The sequence below is a fragment of the Bactrocera tryoni genome, chromosome 3, assembly GCF_016617805.1.
Source record: "Bactrocera tryoni isolate S06 chromosome 3, CSIRO_BtryS06_freeze2, whole genome shotgun sequence".
In the NCBI taxonomy this organism is placed as follows: Eukaryota; Metazoa; Arthropoda; class Insecta; order Diptera; family Tephritidae; genus Bactrocera; species Bactrocera tryoni.
Genome location: NC_052501.1, coordinates 8,401,169 through 8,414,504, shown reverse-complemented (window position 1 = coordinate 8,414,504; position 13,336 = coordinate 8,401,169). Strand labels below are relative to the sequence as shown.

Below are 13,336 nucleotides of genomic sequence, written 5' to 3'. Positions count from 1 at the left end.
ACAAAAGTTCAATGTAATGAATCGTATAAATGAGATTTAGGATGTCCCTAATAGGAAATAATTTCAAATCTAAATTTTTTGTATTAAAAAATAACAGTTATTCAATTTAGCGGTAAACACAAAATATTATAGTAATTAAATCTATATAATATATGTAGGTCACGACACAAAAAACACAGCATTTTTACAATATGGCAACTCTGCGAAAAAAATTTTGCCGATTTTTTCGATTTTTCTTAATATAGCGGGTTTCCCAATATGATTTCTATGTGTAATTTCGACCATTTTTAATATGTCATTATCGTCGAATTGTTGAAAATTTCGAGCGTACATTTTTTTATATAATGTACAAGTGCCAATAAGACAAAGAACCGTTCGAAGTCATGCAAATATTGCTGCCGTTCGGGCAAGTGTTGCTGAAGACCGCACTTTGTCGATTCTAAGACGTGCTCAGAAATTGTTACCAAACCAAAAGCTGGCGGATTTTGAGAAAGCATTTGAGCTTGCATCCGCTTAAAAATATTCTCACTCAAGAACTGAAGCCATAAAACCACCGTAAACGTCGTGAATTTGCTAATTATGTCTTGGAACAACTTGAAAACGATAACGATTTTTTTAAGAAATTCATCTTTTCTGATGAAGCTAATATTCATCTGAGTGCTGCGGTAAATAAATAAAACTGTAGATTCTGTTGCAAAGTATATTCACAAATTTTTCATGAACAACCATTACATTCACCTAAATTGACAGTTTTTTTGTGGGGTTTTGATTTGGTGAAATTATCGGTCCGTACTTCTTTCGAAATGAAGTTGCTGACACCGTTACTGTCAATGGAGGGCGATACAGATCGATGACAACTAACCTTTTATGACCGTAATTGGAAGAAGTTGATCTGGACAACATCTAGTTTCGGGCCTACGTACCACATTGCACGTGCAACAACCGAAATAATGCGAGAAAGGTTTGGAAATTCGATTATTTCGGGAAATTGTGACATTGAATGACCTGCAATAAGTTGTGATTTAACACCATTAGACTACTTATTGTGGGGTTATTTGAAGTCATTGGTCGGTAGCAATAAACCAGACCCTCTTCAAGCTTTAGAAGTCTATATTAGAGGTGGTATTCATGATATACGACTTGACTTAGTATAACAAGTACTCGAAAATTGAATGCATCAAGTTCGTTAATGCAAAAGAAGTCGGGAGGTCATTTGAATGATGTTATAACCAGAACTTAATTGTATCGATGTACAACACACTAAATAAAAAGAACTTGAAATTTCTTAAAAATTAGTGTGTGTTTTTTTTAAAGCCTATCCGAAGAGTACTTCGATCTTTATCCTACATAGCACAGATCTGAGCTCGAACAAACCTTCAACTTTCTTCTGCTAGAGGTCAAATTATATCACACCGCCTACACCTCCTAACTAGTCCAAAAAAATATATTCTTTCATTTTTAACTTTATTAATATTACTACTTATTTCAATTCATTACTCTTACTCAGCGCTCAAAACTAGCGACACAGCAATAAAACAGGAAGAGCGCGGGCATTAAATTAAACAAATACGCCGACGCTTTGCTTCCAGCGTCCACTTAATCGGTTCACTTTTAATTGTGTAGAATTTTAAAATCGCTGCAAACATTTTTATTACAGTCATTATTAATAAATACTGTCTAATGAGTCTAGTATATATGGTAGACATACTTCACACTCACTTAGAGATCATACTCGTGCAAACGAAATTTCGAGCAACGCCAAGTAATCGTTGTTGATTTAGTTGATGTGAATGTGCTGCTGATATTACTAGTTGCTACCTAGACAAACGAAATAGAAAATAAAAATATGAAAAAATACTAAAATATGAAAAAATTTGAAAATTTGAAAATATGAAAAAATATGAAAGGGGTAAGCGAAGAAAATGCATATATCTAACTGAAGGTCTCTGAGACACTGTAGAGCTAAAATTTTGTAAAGCATGATTCTGATATTAGCAGTGGCTATTAAACCCACTCAAAAGTTCACATAAACAATATGAAAGAAATAGGTGAAGAATGAGTTATCGGTTGAGGAAAATCTTATAAGTGAGTTGAGTAAGCGATGATAATGAGAAGATAAGGCATGTCTTTCTGTCTTCGCTCTTCAAGCTTGAATCAGCACTTCTCATTCAATCTGCATTATGTTAGCTGCTTTCTGAAGCTTACCGATTTGCTTCTCCACTTTCTTTGGCAATTATTTTTTGAAGATTGTTTCTTTCTAATGTTGGCCGCGGTTACATCTCAGAAGGTCTATCCGCTGAGTCCAATTTTCGATGACTCGTTCGAACATTTGTGATGTTCTGCTCCAAGTCTTGAATCAAAGCGAGATTGTCCACATAGACTTTAGGCTTTACATATTCCCACAGAAAAAAGTCGAACGGTGTGATAGCACATGATCTTGGTGGCCAATCAACGGGCCCAAAACGTGAAATTATCTCATCATCGAAGTGTTCTCTCAATAAATCCATAGATTGATGCGATGTGTGGGAAGTGGGAAGTGACACAGTCTTGTTGAAAGCAAAATTATTCTAGTGCCAAAATACATCATATTAAAAAATCGATCCGCTCTAATGCGTAGACCTTTGTGCTTGTGTTGACACTTTAAAGCAAGTTTTTTCAAGTAATACAACTGCATGCCAACAAACACATGTAGCTGCGATGATAACAAGTCTTGACAATGTCAATCAAACCCTATCAAAGAACATACAAATAAATAACAAAAAAAAACAAAAACAATCGAAATATAAGCAGAAAATCTATAGAAATTTTGGTGAAAACACTTGCCGCGAGTAAAGAGTAGCGCTGAGAGTAATTCATTGTAAATTGCAACGTGAAATTATTTTCAAAAAATGTTTGCGCAACGTGCCAACAACAATAGGAAGAACAATAGGGCGCAACAACCACACCTCACAGCATGGAAACTAACGTACATACATATTTACACAGATGTGTTTGTGTGCAGCAACAATACCAACACAAAATTCAGAAATCACCGACAAACACACACACAGGCACAGGCACAAGCGCGCGCACACCTACAATGCCAAGTCGCTTAAATCAATTGGCATAACAATTAGAGCGGCGACGGCAAACCGCTATAATACGCCGCGCAACTCGCCGCAGGTCTGTGCCGTAGCAAAGCTGCGAAAGTTGAAATTTCAGTCAAGAAGTGCTGCTCGCGCTGATAGCAGAGAGATGGTGGCTAAGATCGTGTGAACAACGCGAAAACAATACGAAAAGTGTGAAGCAATGAAAATCCCAAGTGTCCATGGTGATGACATTGCTATTGTTGTTGTACTACATTAATAACTAATACATAATTAAAGCAAAAGTGAAAAAGTAAAGCGATTTCAATGTATTTCTATGTGCATGTGTGCTTTAAGTGATAAGGATCAACGAGGCGTTAAGTGTTATTAGAGAATCTGCTGAAAGTGAATCAAAAATAATTTTATTCTAAAATCCACACAAATTTGTGTCAAACGTGAAGGCAAATATAATGCGCTGCTAAACGGTTAAAAATAATGCAAGTAAATTTGCTGTTTATTCTAGTGAGCTCATCATAGTCACGCCAGTGATTGTGGGCGCAATAAGGAAAAGTGAAAAAGAAATTAGTGGAAAATTAAAAAAGAAATTGAAAGAAGTAAAGTAAAAAGCGTTGATAAAATAAATTTTTTAGAATAAATAATGTAAAAAAAAATTAAAAAATTTTAAATTAAATAATTAAAAAAAATAAATGAAACTAATAAAAAAAAAACAAAATTAAGTTAATAAAAAATTTAATGAAAAAAAATTAAATAAAAAAAGTTAATGAAAATACATCAACTTTGCTCATGTTTAATTAAATAATACCGCGTATTAAATATATAATATATAATCAAAATCAATAATATTATAAATAAAAATATATTTAGGTTTTAAAAATATATTTTTTATTTATAAATTATTACAAATTTATATATTATTTATTTATAAATTATTACAAAATATATTTTTTATAAATAAAATTATATAAAATATTTTGAAATTCACTTTTGCTCATTTTTAATTGGAAAATTTCGCATATTCCGTTCCAAGGCTGCGCAAGAAAAGTGAAAGCGTTGTAAAGTATACCAAGCAAATAATGTTACAGCGTGATAAGCGTGAAAACTGTGCGATATACATATATATATTTTTTTTTATATTCTTTGTTTGCATTACTTCATGCTTGCCAAATGTGGCACACAAATAAGTGATTTCGCTGCTTTATTTACTTTTAAGTGTAATTCACTGTCTGTAAGGCGAAAATTTTCGTTTTTTAACGATTTCGTTTACAAAATGCATCGCCAATTTTTTTTATACATTTATTGTCAATTTAAGTTTACTTACTTTTTTTGTGTTTTCTAACTTATACCACTCGTTTTTGAAAAATATATTTTTTTTTTTTTAATTTTCAATGCCACCCTGTATTTTATTTATTTTTTTTTTTTTGTTGAAATAATAATTTATTTTTGGTTAATTCCGATTGATTTACTCAGTAATTTCTTAGCATATAGCTTCCATACAAACTGGACATTACTAAAAGAAATGTACCTGTGGAGGCTATATTAGCTTCGATGCAGCCGAAGTTAACGTTTTTTCTTTTTTTATTTGAATTGTTCTTGTTTAAGTGTACTTGAGCATTTGTCACGATAACACACCATCTTCAGGGACCCTATAATATACAAGATAGATATAGATTCAAAAAGTCCTGTTTACTTTGGAACGCACCTTGTATATAATGCATGATCAGCATGACGAGCTGTGTTGATTTAGCCTTGTCCGTCCATATCCCTACCAAGGTGGTTAGTGTGTCCATTCCACACTGCCAATTGGTACTGAAAATGCCTGATATTTTCAGGGCGCTGATCAACGCATTGATTTGATCCATTGTACTTTTGAGTACCGTGGGGTAAGGCTGTCGTCAGCAGGTACCTACGTTAAACACACCCGACATTGTCCGTCCATATGACAGCCTGTCTGTCTGCATATACATCTGTATGTTCTCTGAGCCACCGATATCGCACCACTATAGCATTTAGCTAACCGACAAACTGAACGATCGAAATTAAGTTCTGGTATGGAAAACTTTTTCATATGACGAGATATATTCTCCAAATTCAGCATGGCTTATAGTTCGAGGCAACGTTTTAATCTCCGGAAAAATTGCTCAGATCGAGTCAGTGTAGCATAAAGACCCAAACAAACTCGTTCAATACCAAGCTTACATAAGAAAGATTTTTTATTTGTGCAGGAAATTCAGGAAGTTAACGTTTTTTCTGATTTTTTATTGTCTTAATTCACTTTATTATTTTTTAAATACAAAAACATCGTTTGAATAACATTTGATTGCCGCTTTCGAATAACAATACTTTTCCAATAAATTATCAGTGCTTCTGCCCATTATGTCCTTATTCAGATTTTTTATGTGAATTGTTCTTTTTTCACAATTTATTTCGCTATTTCAATTAAATTTTATTATTTCCTCATTTTTGTAGTAAAAACTTTTTATTGCAAAAATTTCTCTTATTCATTTAATCATGTTGTTGTATATATTAAAATATAGCCAGAAAATTTGTTTATAGAAATTGTTTGTAATTAAGTTCAAGCGAAAGAAGTTGAGTTTTTTTTTTAATTCTTTGATTTTGATATACAAAATTTTCAAAATTTAAACTTCTCTCAATTTTAATATAAACTGTTCATTGCTTTATAATTATTTTTATTTTTACCTTTAGCTAGATTATTAATTGCTTTATTACTGGAACAAATTTTTGGCTATAATTGTAAATCTTAAATGTTTTTTTTTTATTTTTATTAGATTTAATTTTTTTTATTTGAGTTTTTTACTTAAATTTTAATTTATATTTATTAGAGGCTTATAATTTGTTTGCCTTTTTATGCAACATGTATATTGTATTCTAAATATTTGAAATAATTGATATTAATTTATTTATTTTTTCACTTGCTTCCAATAAACTCGCTTGAAAAGCATTGCCTCTTTTACTAAAGATCGTTATCCCTTTTTTTTTGTTTTCGTTTTCTTTGTGTTTTGTTTATTTATTTATTTCATTTGTGTTTTTCTTTTCTTTTTTTCTTTTGTTTTTTTTGCTTCATTGTGTTATTTATATTGTCACAGTCATCACCTTTAGTGTTTCTTAGTTGTTTTTTTAATTTAATTTTTTTTCCTTGATTTTTTTCTAAAACTTCTTCATGATTTTTCTTTTTTTCTATATACTATATACTATACATTTTTAATTTTTTTTTTTAATTTTTCTGCATCTCTTCGGTCTTATATGAAATCCCACGCATGTCTGCCATGCACACAAATAAATGAAAATCTCACTACTTACCACCAGAAACTGCAAAGCCTCCCACTGTGCATAATGTTACTGAAAAACAGATTTCGGTTAACAGCAATTAATTCATATTCATGCACTTTGTTTTTGTTTTTAGTTATTTATAGTTATTTGTTTTTATTTTCAACGCTGCTTATTATTTGTAAGCCATAAAAATGTTGTGACGTGAAACGGTTTTTAAACAACAAATAATTCGCCCTTTCCGTGAGATAAACGCTAAATGATTCTAAGCGCTTTAGTTATGTGGCGGATTATCTGGATTTGCACTTGCATATACAATATATAAGGATTAATATTTGTAGACCGCTCGCTCGTGGGAATAATGAGATAAAATATTTTCATTTTTAGTGGATTTCCCAAAATAAATAGTTAGTCATAAAACGCTTTAAAATGCACATTTGTTGTGAAAACCACAAATATAAAAATATATTTAGCAGAAAAGAAAGACAATAACGGTACATTTGAAGTATTTGAAGAGAGTGCCGTTTTATTAGACTTTTTACAAATCAACATTTTTTATAATTTTTAAGACAAAATAAAAAGAAATGTCAGCAGAAATGGCTCAGTACGAAATTTAAAGGAAAATCACCGCATGAAATGACTTAAAATTTTAATTAATTTATTATTCAAAAATCTCGCCACCAAATATATGCTGTTTACAACTTTTGGCAGCCACAAGTGCTTTTACCTCAGTCAATTTTTATTTTATAATTTATAATTTGGCTCAGTCTGGTCATATATTCGTGATTATATTTTATTAGCCGCTAATAAATAATAAATCGCAAGGTTATTTTCAAGTAATGCAACTTTTTTTTGTTAGCGTGACTGAACTTTAAAAGCAATACTTATTTTTGAGAGCATAATAGCGGTAATTTCTTGCTTATATAGGCAAAAAATATACTGAAGCAGTGAGCAAGGGACAAAATGCCACGAAATTTGCATGAGCCGGACTGGTCTATGTAAAATTAAAAAAAATTTTGCTTAAATTGATACAATCTTTTTTGTATTCGTGTTTAATTGGAACTCTATATATCACTTAGTGTGTGTTTAACTGCTGTTTGTTTACATGAAAATTTATTTGTATTCTTTTTTTTTGTCAGTACGACTTAATTTTGATCAGTTGGTGTTTGTCATAATATGCGGTGTTGTTTTTGAATAATAAACCCATTTATGTTAAACATGCGCGACGTTTTCTGCATAAAATAAATTGTTAATCATTCTTGAACCATTAGAAGCATTAACAATTTCACGCTCACTTCAGCATTGCTTCACATTACTCACCGGCGAGCTCTTTAGCATGCTTATCACATCCTCGCCCACAAATTACCTGAGAACCTGAGAAGAAGAGAACATTTCTTTGTATTATCTGCATATCATATGTTTACATTCGTATGTGCCTAAGTGTGTGTGTGTATGGCTGCTAAGAAAAAGCATGACGCAAGCGCTGCCACTTGCAACTCTTCCACCAACTGGCCAATATATTTTAATTGCTCTTAATAGTTTATTTTCCACAAGCGTTTCAAACGCTTTTTAAAAGCAAAAAATGCACACACATACGTACCAACATTCACACAAACACACATATGTAAGCACAAACGAACACCCACATACTTATGTTTGTGTTTGAGAAATGTGCAACAGCGCGAAGTGCGCTCATTATACCGAAGTGTAACATTTAATTAGATTGATTGATAATGCTCATAGCTGTAATTGTTTTGTTATGAATTTCAGCGTTAAAATTAGAAATATGCGTAACTGACACGAAATCAAAAATAAAAGTAAAAACATCAATCCATCAAAGAAATGTGCAAACAGGCAAATACAAATACAATACAATCAGTGGTGAATAGGCTAAAGCAACAACAACTCGCAGCCAAAAGCGCTTGTACCAACATATGTATTTCCCGCTATGTATGCATGTGTGTGTGTAAAGTTTTTTATAACTGTTCCAGCGATAAAGCCTATAAATACATTTACGCCAATAATTTAAAGCGATTTAAGCTGATTGCGTTGACACACCCGAGAGGAAATGAACTATTGAAGTTCTACTTCTGAGCAACGCTGATTTTGATGATTATATAATCATAATACCCAATAATTTTAACCGATATGGTATTTAATAGAGCTCTCGGCATTCGACTAATCAGCTAACTGGATAGGGTATTATTCGAAAAATAGTATTCGGTTAGCAGCGTCCAGATAGTCGTAGGTCATTCACTATTCCATTTACCGTTTATTTTCGACTATCCGGTTAACCGTTCGTTGTTAACTATTCGAATAGTAAGCGTTCAAATTCTACAAATTTTTTCTACATATAGATATGTAGCACAAAATTTTCAGCTTCCGCTATCAAATATAACCGAAATATAACCATTTCATAACCAAAACTCAAATTTTGTTTCAATATAAAAGACTAGAATTTCAAACAATTTTCATTTATTGAAGTACTCAAAACAGGATATTTGTAGGTTAGCATCCGGTTACAAACCGGATATTCGAATATTTTTAAGAATTATCTCTAGTATCTTTATTCTCTTTGGAACAAAATATAGTTGTTGCTGTTTACAGGCAAAAAATATCCTTCAAGTATTTTGGAGTTGACAGTACTTGGCTTGGTTACGGAGGCCCCACTGGTGTGGGAATGGACTCAAAATACAAATATTGTCAAGTTTTATAATTCTGGAAATAATCTGTGAAGCATCCGTCTCTTTATTAATCCTTTATTGTTTATTTCAAATGAGGATAATTCCAAAATGATCCAAGCTTATGCATTTTCGAAGCAAGAGTTCATCTAAAGTTACTGTATTACTAATTAATTTAACCAAATTTACTTCTACTAAGAACTTATTTTTACTACAATTAAGATGTTGTCTTAAATTTTCCTTTAACCTTCGATATCCCTTTTCAAAGCCATAATTTTTATGGCATTTAAAAAATATACATATTTTTTATTTTTGATAATCCATTTTTCCTTATGATCTTCCATTTGTCACACCATTCAATACAAAACAGGCAATGGCAACATTTTCCATAACCTTTTTTAGGTAACACGGCCTTCAACACCCTTGGTTCCTTTTTTTTGCTCTCAATCGACCCATAGCTTTTTCCTCATACATATGTACCAAGTATTTGAATTCGGAAACAGCAATAAGTTACGAACTATCAAATTTGTTGAGCAAATTGGCTGAAAAAATGTTTTTTTTTTCTGTTTCATGAGCAAGTATCTCATCTGCGACTCCCACTCGACATTGTCTGCCCACAATATTCTCGTATTTTAGTATCAGGCACGCAGCACGTCAATTTTCGATCGACATATGTTCGAGTCCATCGGAGATTTCGAACAAAACTTCTTCCTTGATTTTATATTATCATCGTTAAGAAACTGTGCATAAAAAACTCACTGGAGGCAAGCTTCTTATGATCTCTCGGATCTCACTGAAGGCTCGAAGCAAGTTATATATTTCGGATCATTCGATTCGAGTAATATTTCCAAACCCCGAATGGAATGGTTTAATGGATTTGTGTTAATATGTCTACTGGAAACACTGACTTCTAAGCAATCATAAAATTCAAAAGTCAAAATCTGGAAAATAACTCTTTGTCGTTTAACCGTATAACTGCCATAGCTCATTCAAAGATCAAATCCCTACAAATATAGACTATTATGTGTTTTAAGAACAATTTTTTTTACTGAAAATATTTTCATTAAAATTTATAAACAAAACATGAAAATACTGCTCAATACTTTAGGTTTGATATTTTTTTCTACAATAATCTTTATGAAGCCTGTTTTTGATATTTCTTTTGAGTAATAGTGCCACGCTTTATGATACTAATCCCTACTATAGACCACAATGTTGTTAGATGAAATGAAAATTTTATATCACGAACCAGAATTAGAAAACTTTATTGTTGTTTCCTCTTAGTATTTAGGAATTGTTTATCCAATTTTTTTAACATTTTTTTCTAAACGATCCTACAGGGGCATATTTAACCACGCATACATTGTTGGCGGTTTGTGGACATTTTGTTGATTGAAGGCTTGTTCTTGATTGTGTATACAAGCTATTTAAATTAATAAATTATTGTTTGGCGAGCGATTGCGTATTTGAGAACTCGTGGAATATTTTTTTCTTACCGCTTTAAGCTTTTTGTTAGTTACCTTTTCAAAAGCGTTGCGAACGGAACATGTGCGATCGCCATAGAAATAATGAGCAAAAGTGAATTCGTGAATTCGAAAAGCCAACTTTGGGAAAAGAGCAACAGTGAATGACGAAATTACTAAAATGCATTGAAAGTGAAGTGAAATCATGAAAATGATTTTGTAAAATACAAAATTATTAAAAAATATATAATCATAACAAAAATTAAAATTTTCATATACCAATTTTCTGAAAAAGCAGCAAATCTTATTCATAAATCTAAATAACCAATAAATACTAATATGTGACTAACTTGAATAAACTAAAAATCGAAACTTCAAAGTGTGCTTTTCTATAAACTTCACACAAAAATTATTCCTAGTGCAAAAGTTAAGTGACAACAAGCATAAAATTTCTTAAATCCAGCACAGTTTAGGATTTCCTTATGAAAATGCGAAAGTGTTTTGTGAAAATCTCGAATGTCTTTCGCCACAAACCCGCGTATGCAACACCAGAGGTTGAACACTACAACGACGCGCCGGCAGTGGAGGGGTATGTGCGTCACAGCAACGCTTATGAGGACGATGAAAGCGCCAGGCGCGGCAAAGTGCGGGAGGCGAGCGCCGCCAACAACGACAAAACTAGCGCACGAACAGCGGCCGTCACAGCCAAGCGGACCAATAATCTAGCGAGTGATAAGCTTAAGGAGTGCAATGATAAGAGCGCTGATAGTGTCGATAAGGCCACCGACAGCGCCAACACCACGACAAAATCCACAAATGCGATTGCGAAAGCAACGCGCATCGATGGTAACGTCAGCGAAGTGTACGCTGGACGTGCGGTGGCGGCTGGGGAGCGCGCGAAAGTGGTAGAGAAGAAGAAGAATAAAGATAAGTCCAAGTATTTCATGCGCAGCGCAACGTCGCCGAGTCTGGGGGAGCAAAGCCAGCCGGACAAGAACACGTGCGTCGGCAACGCGGCGCTGTTGAGCACCAGCGACATGGGTGATATTGCGGTCTACAGAAGCAGTCACGAGTACGGAGGTATGGGCGATAATAGAAACAGTGAACGCAGCAGTACGCGGAGCAGTGGACGCAACAGTGGAATTTTTAGGCTGTTTTTGGGCAGTGGAAAGAAAAAGAAAAAGGACCAGTATGATGGCAGCGAAACTGAGATGGAAAGCAAAAAAGAAAATAAACAAGAGAAGCATGGCGATATGAAGAGCCGGGAAAGATATAGCGCGCCGCTGGCGGTGATGGAGCAGCAGCAGTTGGGGTTCGATGAGGATGAGTTAAAAGCATTGGTGAAAAACATCAGAACTTCGGGCAACACAACGGCTGTAAAAGCGCCACTGCTGGACAAACCGGATGATAAAAGTGCGGGTAATAAACGCAATACTCACACCTCTGCCAACGCTAAGGGCGATAAAGCTGCTGCCGCGCATGATGACACACATCGTTATCGCCCTAACGGAAGCGTGGACACTGTGACCGAGTCAAGAGTAGACGCCAAGGGTGCCACAGGCGTTGCGAGTAACAAAACAACCAAGGCGCACGATGAACGCAGCTACATTTCCGAGTACAAGTCCTTTGTTGAGGATGAAAAGCCAAATTTAATTGGCACGCCATTCCCCGAAACGGAAGCCTTCAATTTCGAGCAAGCGCTTAATCGCAAAACAAGCGAGCGCCACTCACGCGTACACTCAACCGAAGCGCGCATCGACTTAACGAAGTATCGCAACGAAACACCCAAAACGCCAGAGGAGATCGAATATGAGGCCAATATGGCGGCAGAGAGTGCTGACGTTATGACTCCACTGCCAAACAATCTCACTTTCTCTTCTGGTCGCAAATCGCTGACGACGGCGCGTCCGCTCGCCTCCGATATCGCTGACATGATACGCAATTTGGATGCGAATACTTTGCGTATCAACAATATGACTGTTGAGGAGAAGATTGACTTGATGCGTCGCTTCGAACAACCGCAACAACCAGATAAGGATAAGCAAGTGCATCATCCACATCATCAAAATCATCATGCTCACTCCGCCCAACAACAACAGCAACACAATTCGTTGCGTCGTTCCTCCGGTTCGCGCAATGCCTTGAATCCGTTGCGTTTGGCCATGGAAAATCGCATTGTGTTGCAGGCGTCATCTGTCGGCGCAATGCAGCAAATGCAAGGTGAGGTTGCCGGTATAGGTGAGTCCACTTGCGACTCGGATGATGAGCATGTGGAGGTGGTTTTGCGTCGTAAATTCGTCGACTATCCCGACGGTGAGAAGGTGACCATTTCCACATGCCTGTACGAGCGCCGCCAGCCGGAGTGTCCGAAATTGAAGTTGTTGGTACGATCGCAGCAGAGCGATAATCGCGACGAAGGCAGTGGAGAGGTAGGAATGGTGGGAATGTGGGTTATATAATTTGTATTTTTCCGAAATTTTTAGTTTGGACTTTATGTGAAAATTCTTTTTATATTCAATTATGTTTACTTTGCTAGCGAGACAATTGTTCAATTCACAACCTGTCGTAAAGCATCGTAAAATCGTAAAATTATAAATTTTTACACTTGTTTTTTTTTTTATAATTTTACAATGCTTTACGACAGGTTGTGAATTGCTCAAATATTTATTTCTTAAAACTTTTCCCTTCGAAGATAAACTCGTATATATATATAATATTATTATCTTTTGAAGTATAGAGAAGGAACTGTAGATCAGATGTACAGTCACGTACTCCAATGATATCTCTAATGCTATCAATCGGAGTTCCACTTTCCTCGGGC

General features: G+C 34.4%; 1 protein-coding gene across 5 annotated transcripts in view; it reads left to right on the top strand.

The window, feature by feature from the left end:
• The window catches only part of LOC120771172 (high affinity cAMP-specific and IBMX-insensitive 3',5'-cyclic phosphodiesterase 8), a 101,798-nt gene that overhangs the window by 63,111 nt on the left and 25,351 nt on the right, over window positions 1–13,336 (top strand). For 2 of the 5 annotated variants that reach the window (XM_040099060.1, XM_040099059.1), the window contains exon 1: window positions 10,831–12,944. The exons of the other annotated variants lie outside the window; for them this stretch is intronic. In XM_040099060.1, the coding sequence (XP_039954994.1) occupies window positions 10,998–12,944 (1,947 nt within the window). In that variant the 5' untranslated portion in view covers window positions 10,831–10,997. Of the gene's footprint in view, window positions 1–10,830; window positions 12,945–13,336 lie in introns of those variants that run through there. 5 annotated transcript variants of the gene reach the window in all.